Source organism: Chanos chanos, chromosome 6 (assembly GCF_902362185.1).
Source record: "Chanos chanos chromosome 6, fChaCha1.1, whole genome shotgun sequence".
Classification (NCBI taxonomy): Eukaryota; Metazoa; Chordata; class Actinopteri; order Gonorynchiformes; family Chanidae; genus Chanos; species Chanos chanos.
In genome coordinates this window covers 38735194-38757533 of record NC_044500.1, presented here as the reverse complement: position 1 = coordinate 38757533, position 22340 = coordinate 38735194, and the positions used below count along the sequence as shown (strand labels likewise).

The following is a 22340-nucleotide window of genomic DNA, read 5'->3' as shown; positions in this document are numbered from 1 at the left end:
TGTCATTAATTTTTTTTTAAAAGCAAAAAAAAGGTTCCCTGAAGTGTGTAGACTAAAACTGTACATTTTTTTTTTAACTCAAAGCCTTTCTTTTTAAATTGTGCGAAATGGAAAAAGTGGTACAAGACGCTTACCAAAACTATTGGTTGTTATATTGGTTATATTGTTATATTGTCTTCTCTTTCTTTTCGTCTCTTTCTTACACTCTCTCTTTTCTCATGAATTCCTTCTGTAGTTAATGTGTGAACTGGGGAACACTGTAGTAAACCACATCTATGAGGGTGCGTGTGAAGAGCGTGGGTTGAAGAAACCTGGCCCCTCCAGTTCAAGGTGAACCTGCTCATATATCGTATTACGTGTAACGCACTAACAACGACACGTTGGGTGGTCGACTCAAACTTAGTCAGGCTCAAATCCCTCCCTTGGCTCTCCAGACAGGAGAAGGAGGCGTGGATAAAAGCCAAGTATGTGGAGAGGAAGTTTCTGAAGAAGATGTGTGGCTCCGAGGCTCTGATCGAAGGGGACAGGAAATCAAACCGCTGGGGCGTGAAGAAGTGTCGGCGACACAATAGCTCTATCAGAGCCCCTAAATCCCGACGGAAATACCGGCACGATGCCGGTGGCACATCTCCAGGCAACCTTTCGTTAGGTATTACAGACCCTTATCTCTATAGCTTTTTGAGGTTTTTTGCCCCTACCATTCACAAACATCTGAGTTTTTATAATACCGTGAACTCTGAGGTTATGTTGTATGCTTATATTTTATAGTGAAAAGAATGATCGCCAATGTTCTCACCCCCTTTTCTCTCTTAAACGACCCACAGCCGCTGCAGTGAAGTTCCGTAGAGACTCTCTCTTCTGTCCTGATGAGTTAGACTCCCTCTTCTCTTACTTCGACACAGGCTCAGGCCCTCGCAGTAAGTGATCCTACCACTGACATTACTCTTTCTCCTCACAGCCAAAATGTTTTATTTTTATTTATTCATGGATCCACAGGCAAACGTCTTCCATACATTTACAACAATTTTACCTTAAACATCCACCCTCTGCAAATTGGCCATATCACAGAGTACCCTTAGTGGTGAAAGCGGAAAGGTGGTCATGCTTTGAGTGTTGGAGTGGTTTGGGAGGCGGTGGGGTGACTAATCTGTCCCTGGCTTGGCGCTCGTTGGCCCCACAGGTCTAAGCAGTGACAGTGGACTGGGTGGCAGCACAGACGGCAGCACAGACATCCTGGTGTTTGGCTCTGTGGTGGACAGTGTCACTGAAGAAGGTAAGTGCACTGGGCAACAAAGTGTTCCAGAGCTCAGAGAAAACCACAGCCTTCACACTACTAGACTACACCTTCTTAAACACCATCTCAGCTATTTCATTGCTGCGGACACACATGCGGCAAATCCAGAGTTCACAAGGAGGTTGTTTTCTTAAATTGGCTGCAGTTATTTACATCCTTAATTCCTCTGTCTCCTTCTCTCCATCTCTCCTGTTGTCTGTATGCAGAGGGAGAGGATTCTGAGGAGTCAAGTGGTGAAGTGGAGATTGAGCAGGAGACCTCAGACCCTGAGGACGTACGGGAGTTGCATCCAGGTGCATTACTCTACAAAGCTTCACTGGCCCACAACCTGCCCCTCATGGCTGAGGCGCTGGCACATGGTGCAGATGTGAACCTAGTCAGTGTTGAAGACGAAAGGAAGACGCCTCTAATACAAGCAGTGATAGGGGTGAGATTGTCCTCGCTGTATTTTTACTTCTATTACACCTACATACATCTTCTGACAGTTCACACCAGCTAAAGTACGTCTAGAATTTCTGTCTGGCATATTGTCTGAGATGTTGTGTCAAAACAAACTAGCAAAATGCCTTGAACATCAGAGAGCTATGTTGTAACAGAAGCAGTTTCATGTCTTTTTTTTGCTACTCCTGTTCTGTGATCTTATATGAGAAGTTTAGTAGCACTGTAGGGTTCTGTTTGATCTCTCTCTCAATCTCTCGGTCTTTCCCCCTCCCTCTTTCTCTGTCTGTCTGTTTTTCTCTCTGTCTCTCTCTCTCTCTCTCTCTCTCTCTCTCTGTCCCCTCAGGGCTCTTTGGTAGCTTGTGAGCTTTTGCTGCAGAATGGAGCAGACGTCAATCAGAGAGACATGAGAGGGCGGGGCCCACTCCACCATGCCACATGTCTAGGTCACACAGGGTGAGCACGTGTTTCAGGGTTTGTTTTTGACCCAGATGACATATCTCCACTGGTATGATGTCTGCTCTGTCGTTTGTTTATTCGGCACCTACAACTTACATAGCTTGTATCATTTGGTGACGAGTGCCCTCTTTTTTATTTAACCAAGACTTTCTTTAATAGGCCAGATACCATTTATGATTCATAATACGTGTCATCACCTTTGTTGCTCATCTCTCATTACAGTATTGTTTAATGTTTGGGTATGTGTATGTCCACAGTCAGGTGTGTCTATTCTTAAAGCGAGGGGCTTCCCAAACAGAGATCGATGATGACGGGCAGGATCCTCTGACCATAGCTGTCCAGGCCGCCAATGCAGACATAGTTACGCTGTGAGTCACGACTACAGGATTTTTCTCCTTTCTCTGTATTTTTATCCACCCTCTGGTGTTCTGTTAGCCTGTCATTCTCCTTCTTCTCCCTTTTAGCTATCCAGTTTATCCGTTCTGTTTTTCACATCCTCTCTCCCCCTGCTCTCTTTGACTCAGGTTGAGGTTAGCCCGGATGAACGAGGAGATGCGGGAATCGGACGGACCCTTCGGACAGCCAGGTCAATATCCCAGCAGCAGCCCCACAGAGCAGCAGTATAGGAAGTGTATTCAAGAGTTTATCTGCCTTACCATAGATGAGTGTTAGGGAGAGCCACTGGGCAGGGTCTTGGTTCAGGCACAACTTGTGGATGTGAAGTACTTATTGGGGTATCTTTTAGCCCGTTACTCTCTGCCAGGCTAGTAAACGGTGATTTCCTCAACAACATTCCCTTCGGCTCTGGGCATTAACCCCACTGGTCTCTAAATGAAACTCGTACTCTTGTTTCAAAAAGAACTTTATTCTTTATAAGCTCATCCTTACGTTGGGTTAGTCTTTAAGGCAGCATTAATGGACCGAAAACAGCAACACTTTTCAACAGTCAAAGATGCGTACTAAGGTTTTTAATGAGTTTACAAGGCTTCATGTAACTCCTAGAATCAGCCAATTAAACATCTTCTTTTGGCCGTATCATCTTTAATGAACATTGCAAGATAAAAAAACAAACAAACCAATTGTTTGTTTACGTTTCCCTGTAAGATAGTAATATGATATTGACCGTAACGAGATATTAGCATACATTTCAAGAACGTAACCAAGAATCTACATGTCTTACGTTGCCCGGCGCAAAATCATTGCGAAAAGATCATAATGATGTTTACTCTTGAACCTGGCCACAAGAGTGGAAAACTGACTTAAGACTCTGCTTTGACCCAAACAGTGCTGCTAAAGGTTCTGTCAGTAGATAACTGACATTTTGACCGCCCACATCAACGCAGACTAGTCAGGCACACTTTGAAAGGTTTAATGAACACACCATTCATTTATATGGGGATGCGGTAAAATGAAATCTTCCTATCTGCTGAGGAATCGTTCCCACCAATGAAACTGATAGAACTGTCACTACAGACAAGAGGAGCTGCACACAAACAGAAGGGCAGTTTAGAATGTAGCATAGATGGACCATTAGGATGAAAAAAAACCCACAACGAAAACATTAGGAAATGGTAGGGCTGTGGAAGAACACTTGCTTTATGGGATATGATGGGGATAAAAGTGAGTTTATGTGTGCATGTGAACAGATGCATACAAAAAGATGCTATAATATTATTATAATGTCATCATGAAAAAAAAAAAAACGCAGCTGTGTGCACTTTTCCTAAGACAGTATTTTGTTTGTTTTTTTTTTGATTGTTGTTTTGTGTTGTTCTTTGTGTTTTTATATTTATGTTGATCTGCCCAGAGGACTAGTGCAATGTTAATTTGGAATACAGATAATCTGTATTTATGTATATTTTACTCCATTTGTAAGATATTCAAGGTGTTTTCATTTGAACTAACTGGACATTATTTGGCCTTCCGTTCAATATGGAGCAGGATTTGATTGGGTCTGCTTCTCTGACACCTACATGAATTTTTAGAGAGGTGGATTCTGAAGTATTTATGAAGCCTATAGTAATTATGTGTTTCGCATAATTGTATACATATTTTTCAAGTCCTCGCAATTCAGTCACATGACTTTTCAGGGGTTCAAGATCACCCACAATTTTTAACTGAGTCTCTCTCTCTCTCTCTCTCTCTCTCTCTCTCTTTCTCACTCTTATATTTTTCACTTTTCATCTTGCACTTAATATTCCTGAGATACAAACATGGAGGTGGTTTGAAAAATCAAGTGTGAATCACGTAATGTGTCACACCAATGTGTCACCATAAACACAATCATTATGGATACATATAGTCCGTATGTCTTGACAGCACTGAACAGACTAGCAGACACATCTATCATCTGTTGTCTCCAGACAGTGAGAAAATAGCTGAGGACTCAAACATGCTCGTTTTTGCTGATTGTTTACATTATTGGATGTGTGATTCCGATAAATACGGGACCACTGGATTTACCCTTTCAGTTACCTTTTTGCATGCGTTAGTGGGTCGTTTTTCAAACCACAGACGATTCTGTTTTGTGTATTTTCAAGACACCGTAGACATCTAGACCTGCCATGTGACATCTCAGGCAGTGTTCAGTCATTTATAAACTTTAATTTTTTGACCACGTTGGAAGTTACATTGTTTAAAGTTGCTGTGGCTGATTGCAAGGACATTTAAAACTACAGACTTCGCATATAGACAAGTATCAAATAGATCATAACTGTTACTGTGTAGGAGAGGGATAAGAGACAGACTGTGTGTTAAATTGCTTTCCATATGGTTTCTTTCTTCAAAACTTCCATAGTCTGACTGGAAAAAAGCTTTTTTTTTAATTGGCATGCAAAGACTGTTTAAGAGTTTTAATTAAATTCCAATATTGTTTGCATATTTGGCAAAAAATAAGCAGTGACCAACTGTCAAGAGATTTCCTTAAGGACTACTGGAAGTCTGGTGGCATGTCTTTGAATTTGTTTTTTAACATAGATCAAAATTATGCTTCTAAAACACTGATCTGTAAATATTCTGTTTTCTCAGCTGCTTGCTCTCAATATTCAACTGTGGACCCTTAAATTTAAAACTCTTTGTTTTTTCTTGCAACATTCTGTACAATGTCTTTTCATTACTGTTTAGATAATGTCCTGGTTATGGAAACGCTCTTGTGTTATTCACACAACTTGAAATATCTGTCTTTTAAAACACCAGAAAAAAAAACAAAAAACAAAAGAATAAACAAAGAAAGTCTTGAACTCCCAACTCTGCTATCTGCCTTTTTTCCTAATTTCTCTTTTTCTCCTTCTGTCTCTTTTTTATCTGTGCAAATGCTTGGTACACTGTCTGCATCTCTGTAACAGTTTGTGAAATGCATAGCAAGACATACAGAGATTACCGCAGATAGTTACATGTGGACCTATTGCACTCTATCGGTGAATGATCTTACCAACTTAATTAGCCTTCTCCTAACCTAATGCTGATGTTTTCGTTCCTGGATGAAGTGATTCCGAGAGTAGAGACATCACAGCCAAACACTTCAAAGGTCAGGCTGCGACACCAGTTGCAGTTCCATGGAGCTATAGAGTTTACTTTCCATTTCCAGTATCCCTAGGCATGGTGTATGGGTGGTAAATTCTTGTTAATGGACTGCATTTCAAATCTTACCTGAGCTCCCCTGGTTTTCCATTCTTCACATTCTTTCATTCCATTCTTGCTCATTCATGTCTGTTCTTACAAGTACAGGGCAGCAAAGAGATGCATGATGGAAAACTCACTGACTGTTATTCCTTCCATAGACACAAGTATCGCTGCTGCCAACGGGAAGGTAAAACACAAGGAAATTCTGCATATAGTGAGTGAAGCTTTGTGATCTTTATCACTGGAAATGGGGTTCTCTACTGCTTATGTGGTCATTCTATCAAAGGTCTCCATGTATTTCTCTAAAAGATAATTATTAAGATGTTATTTTGATGTTTCTGCTGACAAGACACTTCTGTAGCATTATTAACCAGCAAGATCTGTCTTCTTCAGTGATGACATGCTTATATGGCTTTTCTTTCCATGCAGACTCGAGAGAGAAAGATGATTATGTTGTTTAAATGCTCCTGTATGTCTTGTTTCAGCCATCACCACGTTCACTGAAATCTTTTGGAAGTTTTCGCACCTGGCTTAAAACGCCTCCCAAAACTTAAGCAGGATGAGTTTGACACGTCTAATGTGGGGTCAGGTAGCCGTGACAACTCGGACACTTTGAGACCACACCCATCTGACTCTGTTGAAAGAAGTGGTGAAAAAAAAAAAATTGTGTTAGTTATCTTACCTCAAGGACTGATTTGTACTTGAACTGAAGGTCATGAGACACATGGATAATGCCTGGGGATGACCAGACAATAGTTGCTGGGAGCCTGTTGAAGATAAAAGAAAACCAAATGAATTTAAAAAAACTATTAAGCTTATGTATATAGGTTAACACTTGCACAGTAATAATATGTGATGATTAATTCTTTGGAATCTGTCAAGTTTAAACCAGTGAATCCATTGCCAACACTGTCATCATATATTTTTATGCTGAGGTTTTTTAATGTATATAATTTAATGAAACCATCAAAACTCATTCTAAGGAAAAAGCATATTGTAGTACATCTGTCTTTAAGAAATTGAATACTCTATAGAAATTGTTATCAAGATGAGAATTGCAGAATTTAACAGTACTTCTTGAATACCAAGGATTTCCTGTTCTTCTTCTTTTTTTTTTTTTTGAGTTTTGCGGAAATTCATCTACATTTATAAAGCAGTAATACACGTTAAACATACTGCATGTGTTTCAGTGTGGGCCAATTTTTGAAAGATATCCTTACAATAATGAAAACTCTGGATATAATATCTCCATTCCTACTGCCAAGTGCTGTGATGCAGTAAAAATGAATCACACACCCGCTTCACAGCAGTGGACTCAAAGACACCTCTTCATTCCGATATCGCTGGCATCACAGTTTGAATAACGACGATACCGGTATTATTTCATGAAGGGATCTATCTTGAATTATTTGATGATTAAAGCTACCTTACTGCAATCAGCAGTATGAATGTTAGTTTCTTCCAGGAGGTAAAGCAGTCACATTTTGCAGCATGACATAAATTACTTCAAATAAAAGAATTTCACTCAATATAATTCAGTGCTGTGTGGTCTTGGTTCGCACCAGGTGCAGTGACAGATTTCATGATGGCCCTGCTGTCATAGAAAAGAAAGAAAAGAAAAAAGAGAAAAAGAAAGACATCTGTTGAATGTGTAGTACTGCCTGACCATACGAATGTAGGATGTACCATGAAGCCCTGTCAGTCACCATGTCACCTCTAAACTGGGATAACATATAATTATTTCACCTACATTCAGTAAGAACTGGACACAATTCAATACTCCATCACACGAGGTGTCCCATTTGAAAAGCGAACATTTAGAGGCCACATCCTCAATGAGCGGCTGCAAGATAGCTCAGCTCTGCAAGTATGTTAAATCCGTACTATGTGATAAAGAGCCTATGTATATACTTTTAAAGGATAACTCAAACACAACACATGTATTGTCACATACATCGGAAATATCATGTTGCTCCGTCTAATCTAATTTAAGGTAACCTATTATAGTGTCATTTACAAGTGGATTTATCTGACAAAATAAATAGTGAGGGTACACGGGCCTTAAACACTACCTTAATAGACAGTTATGAGCTATAGAGCTGGATAATTTAACGGTGGCCGTCAGGAATCGCTCTACCTGTGCAGATCCTTGCCTCAAACACGGGCATGAGACATTTGTCGCCCCCTAGCCGTAACTGCTGGACTGACAAAACTGACAGGAAGCGACTGCTTCACGGATAAGTGATGAACAGCATGCACTAGCGGACAAACACAGTTAGCTGTGTTGTATGAAATATCTATAAAGTATTCATCGTCGTTATAGGTGCGAATAAGCAGTTTCACTCTTAGTCTCTCCCGAGGTAAGCTATATTCGTTTTGCTTCATTCTTTTCATCAGCTGTTTTCAGCTTACGTTAGCCACTTAAGCTATCTAATTGTCAACTCTCTAACCAAGCTAGGGCAGTTAGCTGATTGCTAGGTAGTGAAAGAAGAGGGTCTGTCAAGTAACGTTGTCCACAAAATAAACGACACTTAATTAACGCACCTACCCATCCCACATTTTGTGTTAAACCTGCCTAGCTGTCCTTAATATCAAACCTTCTCCAACTAGCTTAATAACGAAGCAGCAGGGTTAGACATTAAGAAAATGTAGCCAGCCCTTAAATTAAATGAACCATTAAGCTCGTTTCCTAGAAGATTTGATACATATCGTGAGGGTCATAGCCAAAGTCTCTACAGTTAGGACCGTGGTCTCGTCGGTAATCAAGCAAGCAACAGGGGTTAAAGAATTCTGTCGTATGGGAACTAACTTAGGTAGACCTGTATACGCTGCTATTATCCTCTTAGTAAATGTCCATGGTTGTATTGATTACTTCTGCATAACGTTGTATCAAATGCCTTGATTTGTTGCCAGAAATTACCTTTGTTCAGTAGGCACAAATTGGATTTATCGCATATGAACTATTCTAACTTTTACGCGGTTTGGTGTGAAGTTACGTTTGTACAAACATTGTTGTCATTCGTAACGATGATTATCTGACTTAGCTACATGTATCACTTCCTTAACAACAGCAAACGTATATAGCTGGACTACCTGCCGAAATTCACTGATTGTTAGGTTTGGGCCAAAAATTCACAGGCTCCGTCCAGTTTACAGTACGCACTGCACTACACCTGTTTACGGTAGAGGAACCTGTCGTTCTTCATAGGTGTCGTATCTCGTAGTTGAAGTTTTGATCTCGGTACATCCGAAAATATGCTAATATGGGCTTCACGGCCGGTGAAGTTTGCTTTTAACAGATCATCTCGGGTAGTGTGCAACTGGCGAGTGTTTGACTGAGATGCGTTTGCATCTGGTATTGTGTTTCAGATGAATAACAGCAGTAACAAAAGGGCTCCAACTACGGCAACACAGCGACTAAAACAGGACTACCTCCGAATCAAAAAAGACCCTGTGCCTTATATCTGTGCTGAGCCGCTCCCATCAAATATTTTGGAATGGTAATACTGCGCTATCTTTTAAAAAAATATATGCATTGCACGTAAAACCACTTAAAGTGCGTTTTGTTTTATCTTCATTTTGACATGTAATAAAACCAGTATAATCTTTTCCGATGTTCTCTTTTTGATGGCCGAGTCAAAGATTTGACATTATTGTGTGGAATAATGATTTACTCTTGAGTTATTTATGCTTAATTCATATTTCGGATCAGTTATTCGCATTCTTTCCTTTTCAAGGCACTATGTTGTTCGAGGTCCTGAGAAAACTCCCTATGAAGGTAATGCAGTTAGTCATACATTCATTTTTGTTTTCCTGTGTTGAGTAAAGCTTACATTCTTACCTAAGCGTATGGACGTTTTTCAGTGGATTCTTTTTGAGCCCCTCTCATCCTGTCTCGCATGATCTTTGTCATCAACAAAGGGCTTTGAAATTGAAAAGTACAAAGTTCTTTGTGAAGCAGAAATTGATATTAGTCTAATACTTAGTATTTGTCACTCTTTATGTCAGTATGGCGTGTAATGCTGTTGTTCCTCGTCTTTTTAGGGGGATACTATCATGGCAAGTTAATATTTCCTCGGGAATTTCCCTTTAAGCCACCTAGTATTTACATGATAACCCCTAATGGGAGATTCAAGTGCAACACAAGGTAAAGGTCGTCAGACATTCACATTAAAACAGCTGAGCATGTTTGACTACCTCATGCTGTGTTTACTTACTTGAATGTTTTGTATCCCAAGGTTGTGTCTCTCTATTACTGATTTCCACCCTGATACATGGAACCCAGCATGGTCTGTCTCAACTATACTAACAGGCCTCCTGAGTTTTATGGTGGAAAAAGGCCCCACACTGGGTAGCATAGAAACATCTGATTACACTGTAAGTACAGCATTATGAAACGAATTGTGTGTCAGTGTGCTTGTGTGTTTTTACTGCCTGTATATTGTTTATTTATATATTTAGTATTCAAATGTTAGTGTTCCTTTGTCTGTGGTGGTTTTTGGTGTTTTGTTTTTGTTTTTTTGTTTTTTTTTGTACCTTGTATCAAGCATAAAGTGGACAGAAATTTTAACTTTTTTTTTCACACAATGAATTTGGCTGTTTGTTCAGTCTTGTACCAGTCATTATTTTTACAGCTTTCTCATTCTGTTGCCTTTGCTACAGAAAAGACAGCTGTCTGCTCAGAGCTTGGCTTTCAATCTGAAGGACAAAGTGTTTTGTGAATTATTTCCAGATGTTGTTGAAGTAAGTCTGAGGGACATCATACATTAATGTTATAACCTGTTTATAGAGCAGATTTGCCTTTCTGTTCTGAAGTTGCTTTTTCTGAAGCTGCACATACTCATCCTAAACATGCACTTTCCTTTCGTCTGACAGGAGATCAAACAGAAGCAGAGGACCCAAGAGGAGCTCAGGTCGCGGCATCAGGCTCTTCAGCTCCCAGATGTGGTGCCTGACGGAGAGGTACACCAACCTCACTACAGACTCCCAGCCTTGAATGGACATGTTCCTTTAGCGGGGGGTGCAGCCGCCCCTCAGCCCCCTGGCCTCCAGCAAGGCAATCGAAACAATGGACTTCTGGGTGGAGCCCTCGCAAACTTTTTTGTAATCGTTGGCTTTGCTGCTTTTGCATACACAGTAAAATATGTGCTACGGAGCATAGCCCACGAGTGAGAGAGTAGAGTTTTAGAAAAGATAAAAAAAACAAAAAACAAAACTGTAAGACCAGAGCTGAAGAGGATGGATTTCCTGATATGTACAGGGGCAGACAATTATCGGATGACAAGAGGAGTCGGTGGGACTGATGCGAACTGATTCTGTGTTTGAGAGCATGACTGGTTGGGTGGTGCTATGATTGCGTTGGGTGATCAGTGCAGTGTAGCTGTCTTGGAACAGTACAGGAAAAGATTGTTGACTTTCAGCAATCAACATTGGTTGCTGAGAAACAACATCTTCCAGATCTGCAGGGAGAAGAAATCTCTCCCAATAACTGATTAATTCATACACCACTGAGGGAAAGAAAAACAAAAAACCTTCATTTCTGTAATTTGGGGAAGGATCGTTTTTAATGCATAAGTGCTGTTTATCACCACAAACTTGAATTATTCATTTGACTTCAGTTGGGTGTTCTGATGGGTAACTCATATTAAATATGACTTTGTTGCTACACCAATCATCACAGTGTGTGTAAGGCTATTTTTTCATTATTATTGGACATGGTTGCCCTTGTTGTGTGTCCTAATACATTTCTCTGTAAACATCAAATAACATTTATTGTTTTAAAGTGTTATGGATGGAAATAGTTATTCAAGTGAATCAACATATAAAATGTCCGTGATATATAATCCTTGCTCTACTGGTTTTACACTTCTCAGTAGGCTATCCATATACAAAAAACACATATTTGACTTTGTGTGTATTAACATTATATCAAGGTAAACTCTTACAAAAATTGTAGTCAAAAAACAATAGGTAACACTTGAAATATAAATGCATTAGATAATTTCATTTAATCATAAACTGCTGGCTGGCTTCTCAATTCCTTGTGATCTTTGTGGTTCTAATAACTGTACAAGACCAGCTTTGACAAATGAATTGCGGCCCTGTTGCCACATTTAATTTGAATGTAACATTTTATCAGGTGTCTTCCATTATAGACATTGTATAATTATAGTTGTCCCTACAAGGAAATTATGGACTGATTTAGATCTTAAGTCAACTCTGCAGACTAGTAGAGCTTCATTTTTTGGCAACCTAAACAATTTGTATTAAGAACTTGCATTGTGATATTCGTTGGGTTTGTAATCGCTTATGATCTCTTTTGTTCACAGCTCCTCACAGCTCAGTCAGTTAAATGTTGTGATGAATTTACTTTTGCAATCATTTCGTTTACTCTTAATGGGAACAATTTTGAGAATAATCGAGGAATGCCAGGCACCCTTCATTTATTTATGTTTGTTTTCATAATCTATTGAATAAAAATATCTTTATTAAAAAACAAGCGTTTGTGAATGGTTTGACGCAATGTCTGTTCCACTGATCAGTTTCTCAGAAATAAATGAGCACCGCTTTATCAATGTGACATTTCAAAGAAAGCCCATCTAGTCATAGGGGAAATTCGCTCGCGCAAATGCTGGTTAAATGAATAAGCTCTCACGAACACGATAGGTATTTTCCAATCATGGACCAGTTGAGGTTGCGTAACCCTCAATCTCAGTCAACATTACGAAACGGCTTGAACACTGGGTGAACTAGAGAGGGAGCCGATTTGCGCATGCTAAATACTCCGAACAGGAAGCTTGACTCAAGCAGCTGATACTTGGACGTTTTAGGTTCCGGTGAAGCGACGCAGGCGTCTTATCTAAAGATATAGACGATATTTTAGAGTTCTTAAATTGTTTGTTATACAAAAAATAACGTTAGCGTCACCGAGTGGAAGTATCTGTATTTTTCTAGACCGTGTCATAGTTACAACTGTGTAATTGTCTGCTATCGTGGACCGGTTACATGTCGAAGGACCTAACAATGAGGGCCTAATCCGAAATCTGTGGGATTTAAACCTCACATCATTTTACGAGTCGAGGATAAACGTATTCGGATACCATTTATAGGTAAGTGATTGTTGTATTTAATTCTAACTGGGACCCCATTCTAATATTTTGGAGCCAGATTTTGTTTTGGATAAGTACATTTATTGTTATTTGTATTCCATGCAGCCTGTAGATTTATCCGGAATTCTAACAAACAGATCGAGCAAATCGTATAGTCTTCCTTTAGTCCTGTCGTCCTTCCTCTCTTTAGTTGCAAATTAGAAAATAAAAATGCTGGAATTCATTAAGAGCTCTTCAAGAGCTTCGTGCTATCTTGTTAACGTTAGAGTTTCGTTTCATAATCGTGATATGTCAGTTTGTGAAAGAAACATGCAAAATGTAGCAATTACAAATTAACTCTGTAAACTGTCGCAAACAACACTGTAAAAAATCGTGTCTATAAACGAAAGTAATATAGTTACGGTAGACCGAGAATTCCAAATCGTTCGCACAGGCTTTTTTTCGCAAGGGTGGAGTCACTAGGTAACATACAGTAAACACTCAACTCAACACAGTCAGCTAATCTACCAAGGCAGTGAGCTATTGCTTTTATCTGCTAAAACCGGACTATCTACAATATATGCATTTGCTCGACAAATGTTTGTTTCGTTCGCCGCGTTTAATTTCACACTGCCTTTTATTCTCCTCCATTTCCCGTTTAGTTTTTCTTTAGTAGGAGCTTTTTTTAATCCTCAGTTCAAGTCAAATTTATTGTTTATTTTCCGCAAGTAACTTTATTGCATTCACTCTTTATCAGTAATAGTTTTGTTGTCAGAATACTGCCGACGTCACCAAAACACACAAGAAAACAACAAAAAGAAAAAAGAAAAAGAAAGAAAGAAAGAAACAGAAAAAATGTAGAAAAGGAAATACACACGGTTTTAAAATGAAACGGTCGACTGTCCGTATACGATGACTGACTTTATAGATATCTGTTAGGATTTTACAATTAAAGGTCTTTATGTATTACACTCTTTTATTTAAATTTTATGTCTACTATGACAAATAATCATAGGCTTGCATAATTAATATTGCTATATATATACGTAATAAACACACACACGAGTTACTATAAAACAGTTTCTTGACTGTATTCCACCATTTTGTATTTTGGCATGCCCAGGTATGGCCTCCCAGTTGCAAGTATTTTCTCCACCGTCTGTGTCCTCCAGTGCCTTCTGCCGAGTGAAAAAAATGAAGGTGGAGAGTTGTGCTTGGGATGTCTCTAATGAGGCTTATAGCTCTGTCAGCCAGGCCTATAGCTTCAGCTCTGCTGCTGCACTACCCTTTAGCTCCTCAGGCCTGGTCTTTCCCCCAGCCTCCCGTGGCCAGGTGGTCGTGCGGGCTGCCGACAGCACTGGTAGCCTGCCACGGGGGTCTAGTCGCCGCACCTCCCACAATGCTCATCCTGTAGATTCTCACAGCTCTCGGGGACAGAGGTACGGTGTTAAGAGAAAGAATGAAGAAGTGGAAAGTTCTAGCGGCGGTGGTGGAGGTGGCAGCGGAAGTGGGAGCGTGCAGATCCTGGAGGAGCTATCTGCCCCTGCTTTCTCTGCCCGGACTTGTGGGGGAGGGACCACCGCCCAGTCCATCCCCCATTCTGCTCCCACAACTAAAAGCAGCAGTTCCAACGGCGAGGGTGACTACCAGCTGGTGCAGCACGAGATCCTCTGCTCTGTCTCCAGCAGTTATGAGGTGCTTGAGTTTCTTGGCCGTGGGACCTTCGGGCAGGTTGCCAAGTGCTGGAAACGTGGTACCAATGAGATTGTGGCCATCAAAATTCTGAAGAACCATCCATCTTATGCCCGTCAAGGCCAAATAGAGGTAGATTACTCTTTATGATTTATGGAATAATGAATATGAGCTGTTAGGCTAATTGATTTCTGCTTAAAAGTGTCCTCGTTGCTGTGTTTATACTGAAACCTTTTGTCTCGGTTCTTAAGTGCTTACTATTAGAACATATGTTTTAATGTCTTTAAATGTATTAAGCTAATGGAAATCATAAACTGCTTCAGGTGAGCATTCTGAATCGGCTCAGTGCGGAGAATGCTGATGAGTTCAACTTCGTGCGTTCCTACGAGTGCTTCCAGCATAAGGGCCACACCTGCCTGGTGTTTGAGATGTTGGAGCAGAACTTGTACGACTTTCTGAAGCAGAGCAAATTCAGCCCTCTCCCGCTGCGCCACATACGGCCCGTGCTTCAGCAGGTTGCCACGGCGCTGATGAAGCTGAAGAGCCTGGGTCTCATCCACGCTGACCTGAAGCCTGAGAACATCATGCTGGTGGACCCTGTCCGCCAGCCGTACCGCGTCAAAGTTATTGATTTTGGCTCTGCCAGTCACGTTTCCAAGGCAGTGTGCTCCACCTATCTGCAGTCTCGCTACTACAGGTGAATAAGAGTATGACCACAGCAAAATGGGTTGTAAATACTTTTTTCACTTTGATGCGTATATTGTTCTTCCACTCTATATTGAAGGTTTTAGTGCTGACCTACTGTGATTTGTTCCAACAACGATCTTTGTTATGATGGACTATATTTTTTGAATCATGTTTACTTTGCTATCAGAGTGCAAGATAGTCACAGAATACCCTTGGGCTAGAAAATATCTACGTTAAATTTTTTTTGACGAGTTAAAAAAACGAGCCATTTTATTTGTCTACAGAGCTCCAGAAATCATCCTTGGCTTGCCCTTCTGTGAAGCCATTGACATGTGGTCGCTCGGCTGTGTCATTGCCGAGCTCTTCCTGGGCTGGCCTCTGTATCCTGGTGCTTCAGAGTATGACCAGGTCAGACCTCTTTCTTGGATTAGAAATAGTTCATTAACACAGGCGTTATGCTCCATGCTGATGCTGAATATTTTTTCTGTGGGATTTCTTTTTTCAGATCCGATACATATCTCAGACCCAAGGCTTGCCAGCTGAATATCTGCTGAGCGCAGGCACAAAGACTATTCGTTTCTTCAACAGAGGTCCTGACTCCAGTTATCCCCTCTGGAGATTAAAGGCCAGTATTCATTTATTTATTGTGAGAGCGCTTATAAATGTAATTCTTGCTTGCAGCAAGCACAGTATTGTGTAGTAATTCTTATTTGCAGGAAGCAAATAAGAAATTGTATTGTGTAGTTGCCTTGAAGAAATCCTGTACTGTTTAAGGGAATGGAGTCCCCGAAAAACGAACATGCCGTTACCTCTCTGTTTTACCACAGACCCCGTCAGAACACGAGGCAGAGATGGGCATTAAGTCAAAGGAAGCTCGCAAATACATTTTCAACTGTCTGGATGACATGATGCAGGTAATTATCGCGGTGTCATCGTCGCTTATCGGACCCTCACAGTGAATCATCGCTTGTGCTGATGGAATGCTATATCGATCTTCTCACAGGTGAACCTGTCCTCGCACTTGGAGGGGACGGACATGCTGGCAGAGAAGGCGGATCGGCGGGAGTTTATTGACCTGCTGAAAAGAATGCTTAGACTGGACGCAGATAAAAGAATCACACCCACCAAGACTTTAGCACACCCTTTTGTTACTATGAGCCATCTGCTAGACTTTCCACATAGCTCCCAGTGAGTGAATCTCATATAGATGTACTTTACTTTTCTTACTTGAGTGTGATGTTTAATGTTGGGGGATGTGTCACTGCCCTTAATACCACATTAATTCTACTCATTACCCTATTCTAAGGTCATGAGTCTATGGATATCATCTTTGGAGAAATAACAGAGACAATAATAGAAAATGGTTGTTTGATTTACCTCTGTTGGCCATAGTAGTGTTGTACCTTGTCTAAAAAGGTTTCAGTATACTGTAGTGGAAATGTTCAGTGGACTTTAAGAAATCAATGACGTAATCTTTGTTCTTCAGTGTCAAGTCATGCTTCCAAAACATGGAGATATGTAAGCGCCGGAGCAGTAGTTATGAGAGTGGAAAGGCTCTCTTTGCTGCTAATGCTGTCCCAGGTACTGCAGGCAACCTGACTGTCACCTTCAGCAGTCAGCTCAACCAACACAATCAGGTAAGGGGACGAATGAGGACGAAAGAGGCATTTTCATTTGTTTTAAATGCAGACCAAGAATTAAATCTACTTGATGTTGTGACATTTTATTCTAAAGCAGTCTAAATGACCCTTGCGCTCTGTCGGTGCTCGCAGGTGCCTTCAGGGGGAAGTGCTGTTCCACTCCTCAACTATCAGCCAGCCCTTTATCAGCAGGCCACCATAAACATCCCGGGCCTGACCCAGCCCAGCATCCCCCTCCAGACTCGCCCAACCCAGCTATGTACCCAGACCGAGCCATTCCAACAAACCCTCATCGTCTGCCCGCCCGCCACCATCCAAGGTAAGAGAAAGCCCCACCCAGCGTAGGACACTCCAGGAGGAAGTAACCAAGTTCAAATGGAAACTCTCAAGTGCCGGCAAAGATTTTTTTGTGTAAATATTTACACCTGTCTGCTTTTGACCTGCACGCGATTAAAGGTGGACAGTATTTGCATTTTAATGGAAACGTTTCCTCCAAAGGGCTTCAGTCTTCCAGTAAGGGATCCAGCTATCCAGTTAGGATGGAGAACGGAGTGCCTGTAGTTCAGCAGAGCCAGTCGACGCAGGCTCTACAGCTCCAGCCAGGAATGCTTGCACAGGTACAAACAGCCTGCTTTACACACCTGTATGTCTTATCGTCTGTTAGTCTCTGTGCAGACGGTTGGTGGGAATATCCCTGTAGTCGAGTATGGAAATTTAAAAAAAAAAAAATATTTACGATAGTGACTGAACATGGTGGTGGATGAGGAAACTACAGGTCTTTGTTACTGCTGCATGGACCCCCCCCCCCCCCCCCCCCCCCCCCCCCCCCCCCCTCCCCGCCACCCACTCTGTCAGCCAGCCAGTGGCGTGTCAGATCACAGCTCTTTCCTGCTGACGTGTCTTATCTTGTCCTAACCTGCACTTTTGCCCTTTCCTCCCTCGGCAACCCTTTCCCCAGGGTTCCTGTACCCCTCTGATGGTGGCTACACTCCACCCCCACACAGCGGGCGTGGCATCCCAGTACCCGCTCCCTTTGGCGCTGGGCTGTGGGGCAGGAAGGCCTGCCCTACTGGAGCAGACAGCCACCGTGCTGGTAAAGCGAGATACCCCAGCACTTGACCACTAATCCAGTCACAGTCTCTTCTCCCTTTTTATTCTTCTCTGCTCCCTCTCACCTTAACTTTTTTTTTTTTCCCCTAGTCCATCTCTGCTTTGCTTTTCATTGTGTATTCTCAATTCTCTCTCGTTCTGTCACTCTCTCTCTCTCTCCTCTCTCTGCCTTTACCCTCCAAACTATTGCTCTCTTTCCTTCTCTCCACTCATCTCTTGATCTCTCTCTCTCTGCCCCCCCCCCCCAAATACACATTTATTCTTTATTTTTGGTCCCCTCCATCCACACTCTCTCTCTCTCAGAGCAGGTCTGCTACAGGCATGGGACGCATGTGCTGACTCGTCTGCGCTTTGCTTGCAGCTTTTGCGTCACCCTCACTTCCGCCCACCTCCGCCCCCACCGTCTGAGACGCGTCTCCTCTCTGAGGAGGAGGCTCACCTCACCCGCAAGCACACTCACTCGCACACCATCTCGTAACCCTTTCTCCCGTAGCCTCGTCTATCTGCAGGCCTTCTAGCCCAGTCTCAGCGATTATTGGCATGGCAGCTCTGTAAACTAAATGACTATTGGAACTGTGCTTTGTTTTCTTCCCCCATTTGTCTTTCCTATAATATGACCGGACCCACCTTCTCTCTCTCTCTCTCTCTCTCGTTTTAACAGCTAAGATTCCTCCCAACAGGTTCCGGGACTGAGTGCCTGCTTTTCTACCCCCCTCCCCCCCTTCTTCTTTTATGAATGCTTGTTGATGGTTTTGCATGTCATGCTTGTCTTGGCTTCAAAACAGTTAAACTGGCTGCTCTCCTGGAGGCAAGAGGCTGTTTTAGGTCTCAGAATAGCATTACTGAATTTGTGCTTTTACTGATGTTTTTTTTTGTTTGTTTGTTTGTTTGGTCTGTGTGTTTGGTGCAGTGGTTTATTGTATATGGATAATAATCAACCTGTCTGTGCTTACTTGGGCATGCTAGTCAAGGCTTAATCTCTGTGCATGGCCCAACGCCCATGTATATTGAAATCAGTCTTCAAGTTCATATTAAGCTCATGTGATCATGGCGTGGAAATGAGCAGATTCATCACTGGTCGTTTACACTCATCTCTCATGAGGCTGTTTTTAATCTGTCTGGATGACTGATAATTTGGGTCATTTGTTTTTATGCTTTTTTTTTCTTATTTTACCAGTTAAAGATATTTTCAGGATAATTATGTTTAATCTAGATTGATTTAGATCGTGTGTATTGTGCTCCTTAGCAGGCCTGGCCAACTGGCACGCAGCAGATCCTCATCCCCTCTGCATGGCCCCAGGTGCCTGGTGTGGCCATTCACGGCAGTGGTCACCAGACTGTTGTCACAGATTCACCTTTGGAGACTATGCTCTCAGACTCCTCTGCTCAGCAGACATCCAGCTGGAGGTATGTAGGCCGTTGCATTTCTGCGGAAACAGACAGTCCTGTCCCAAGTTGGTCTCTTAAGTTTTCCTTAAATGAGCGAGAGCAAAATAGAAGCGTCGATAGAATGGTTTTAGGTCAGTTTTAGTGTATGAAATAGATTAGAGGGTTGAAAGATAAACTAAAGTTGGCTTGAAAATTAGAACCGTCAGTATCCGGACTCTGACTGTCAGTAGTGCATGTAAATAGGGTCATCATGACCTTACCTTTGGATATTTATCATTCTAACCAGGGCATCTCATAGTGGACAGCATGGTGGAGTTCTCCAGCAGAATCCTCATATCCTGGCTGGTCGCCTAACCCTCGATGCCTCTCAGTCCCTCGGCAGAGGCACGTCGAATGCCGTGAGGTCATCACAGAGCAAGAGGGTCAGAGGACGCTGTGTGGACAGCAGAAGCAGGTACTACACCGGAGCTCTTTTTACCCTCAATTCAGATAGCCTGACATGATAGGGCATGGTAGTGCGGGTTTCATTCACTGTGGAAGCCTTTCTATTATTAATGGTTGAAAACTGTTCTAACATGTGTAAATCGTATCTTTTACAAACTTTCTGTTGCGTCGGCTTATCCACAGCAGCTCTCTGGTGGCATCGCCGTCTTGCAGCGCTGCCCAGTCTCAGCCTATCGTCATTTCTGACACACCCAGCCCTGCCGTCAGCGTCATCACCATCCACAGTGACTCAGACGATGAAGATGAGCGCAAGTTCCACCCTGCCAGGTGAGATCTCTCTTTTCTTTGTTCTTTTCCAGGGTTACAGGGATGTGTCTTTTTTTCTGTCTTTTATGTAAGAAAAGCTTAAGGTTCTGTTTGAAGCTAACCATAAAATGTTAATGATTGTGTTGCTAGCTATGGACCAAACCAGAGGGCCAATGTTATAAGCTGCGTGACAGTGCATGACTCAGACTCCTCCACCACTAGTCCACTGACTCCCATGCCTCAGAAGAGCCTTTTGGGCACACAGTCTAAACGACTGTCCAAGTCCTTGGCTGTTGTTGCACCCTCTGTGAAAAGCCAACCTGGGGAAAGTTCTTCATCCTCTAAAGCATCCCTAACAGGTGAGCCTTGGTAGAGCGCATTGAAGAGACAGCATGGACAGCATACCACTTTGTTGTACTTGGCTGCTCTCTGATCTGCTTTGGTTGTTGTTTCTGTGGCTAAGTTAGCATAGCAGATGATCTCTAATTGCAAAGCACTGACGTATAGTGGCTGTTTGTATGTCTGTTCACATATTGCCCGATCAGAAACAACTCCTATGGCTAGACCTGGCAAGTGTACGGTTCCATTGGTTAAACTGATTTGGGATGTGTGTGTGTTATTCTTGCAGAAGCCTCACAGAATTCCTACATTAAGCCTAAAAGGGCAGCTGCAGAGCAGTCCTGCAGCTCAGGAGACAGTGTGAACCACCATCAGCAAGAGCCCAGCAGATCCCAACCGCTCAACCTCAGCCAGGTAAGTACCTGCCACTTCCTTTATTTGTGTGATCAAAAACTCAGTGATGTCGTTTGTATCTTTATGTATTGTTATGCCTCAAGGCATAAAGTAGAAACCAGTTTTTTGACAGTTATTTTGCATTTCTTTAAACAATTCTCTTTTTCTCAGGATTGCACAAGTAGCTCCTCTCTGCGTCGGCAGCACACGTACCCACCTGTCACATCTCATTACCGTCTTCAGGAGGCTTTGTCTTTCAGCAGTGGCCCTAACCTCTACACTTACCCTGCCTCTGCTGCCCTTGCCTCTGCCTCCCACGCCATGGAACAGCTGCTTGTCCAAGGCCCCTCCCCCTCCACACATGCCCCACCCACCAGCCACTATGGACTGCCCACCCATTATCAGCAGCATTTCCCTACTCATCCTTATGTGACTACAAGCACCAGCACCACCAGAGGAGGTGGAAACTACAGTGGCTACCAGCTAAGCCCTCGGAGAGTCACCCAGTACCCTTACCTATGAGCCATGGAGACGGAGAATTCATCCTGACGAATTAGTAACCAAATAAATCGACATCCTCAGATACTCTCCACAGAGTTACCATTGAAACTGCTGCATCATGAACTGATTACGTATTTAATTGTACTATTTTAGACATTTTCGAAGATGTTGGTATGTAGAATTATTATATTTTACTGGTCTTAATTTGTATTTTTCACTGCACAGCTCTATTATGTGTTAGGTAAATTCCTTTTTAAGTCTGAGTTATTGTAAAACGGCCTAGAGAAGAGGTGCCGGATGAACTGTTCAGTTGAAAGCCGATTCTAGGGCAGTAGAGAAACACTATTTGTGCTCTGACACATGTGACTGAGGGATCGTGATATTTCCCTATTCGTTTTACTTCCAGTTATGTTGAAAATCCACACTAATATAGTAACCTATGTCTTATCCATATAGTGTCTTTTTTTTTTTTAGTTTAAATGTCATCTGTGTTTTATGTTTTAGGTTTTTATGTATATATATATATATTTAAATTATGTTTCGCCAGGGATGGTCATTTGCCAGTTTACTGGAAGGTCAAATCTTGTGAAATGAGTGAAAAGAAAGGAAAAAAAATGTTCTGCAAAATGTATTATTTGCCACTGTGATAATTAAATCCCAGTCCTGGGTAGTCCTAGTTAAAAATGTAGGATGTTTGTCTAGGTAAGCCTAAACTGATTTAAAGTTTAAATGGTTTGTCGGTTTGTTTAGAATAAATTTATAATGTAGATGTGTACAAGTTGTACAGCTCTGTAGGGAAAAAATATTTTTAAAGGAAAAGCTTTTAGGAAAAAGAAGCCACTGTTTGAAATATTCACCTGCAAAATCATCTTCCTGCGTCAAAAACATGAGGATTTACTAATCAAATTTACAATTCCCTCTTACTCTATTTGGGTCATT

At 41.8% G+C, this 22340-nt stretch overlaps 3 protein-coding genes across 3 annotated transcripts in view; all 3 read left to right on the top strand.

Annotated features, from left to right (window-relative positions):
* Nucleotides 1-3722, top strand: part of acap3b (ArfGAP with coiled-coil, ankyrin repeat and PH domains 3b) — a 46482-nt gene extending 42760 nt beyond the window's left edge. The window contains exons 17-24 of the mRNA XM_030776195.1: nt 236-330; nt 435-649; nt 834-917; nt 1181-1273; nt 1501-1721; nt 2079-2188; nt 2449-2559; nt 2716-3722. Coding sequence (XP_030632055.1) covers nt 236-330; nt 435-649; nt 834-917; nt 1181-1273; nt 1501-1721; nt 2079-2188; nt 2449-2559; nt 2716-2863 — 1077 coding nt within the window. The 3' untranslated portion in view covers nt 2864-3722. The remainder of the gene's footprint in view (nt 1-235; nt 331-434; nt 650-833; nt 918-1180; nt 1274-1500; nt 1722-2078; nt 2189-2448; nt 2560-2715) is intronic.
* A 4364-nt stretch (nt 3723-8086) lies between these two features.
* Nucleotides 8087-11494, top strand: LOC115813672 (ubiquitin-conjugating enzyme E2 J2-like). Its single transcript, XM_030776209.1, has 7 exons — nt 8087-8172; nt 9182-9312; nt 9550-9590; nt 9857-9959; nt 10051-10189; nt 10475-10555; nt 10688-11494. The coding sequence occupies exons 2-7, from the start codon at nt 9182-9184 to the stop codon at nt 10982-10984; spliced, it is 792 nt and encodes a 263-aa protein (XP_030632069.1). The 5' UTR covers nt 8087-8172; the 3' UTR covers nt 10985-11494.
* A 1271-nt stretch (nt 11495-12765) lies between these two features.
* On the top strand, nt 12766-21846 carry hipk1b (homeodomain interacting protein kinase 1b). Its single transcript, XM_030776193.1, has 17 exons — nt 12766-12921; nt 14024-14724; nt 14916-15289; nt 15564-15687; nt 15785-15904; nt 16107-16193; nt 16283-16467; nt 16766-16916; nt 17052-17238; nt 17418-17536; nt 17878-18012; nt 19276-19436; nt 19705-19872; nt 20046-20189; nt 20319-20527; nt 20797-20921; nt 21072-21846. The coding sequence occupies exons 2-17, from the start codon at nt 14026-14028 to the stop codon at nt 21420-21422; spliced, it is 3339 nt and encodes a 1112-aa protein (XP_030632053.1). The 5' UTR covers nt 12766-12921; nt 14024-14025; the 3' UTR covers nt 21423-21846.
* Nucleotides 21847-22340: the final 494 nt, after the last annotated feature.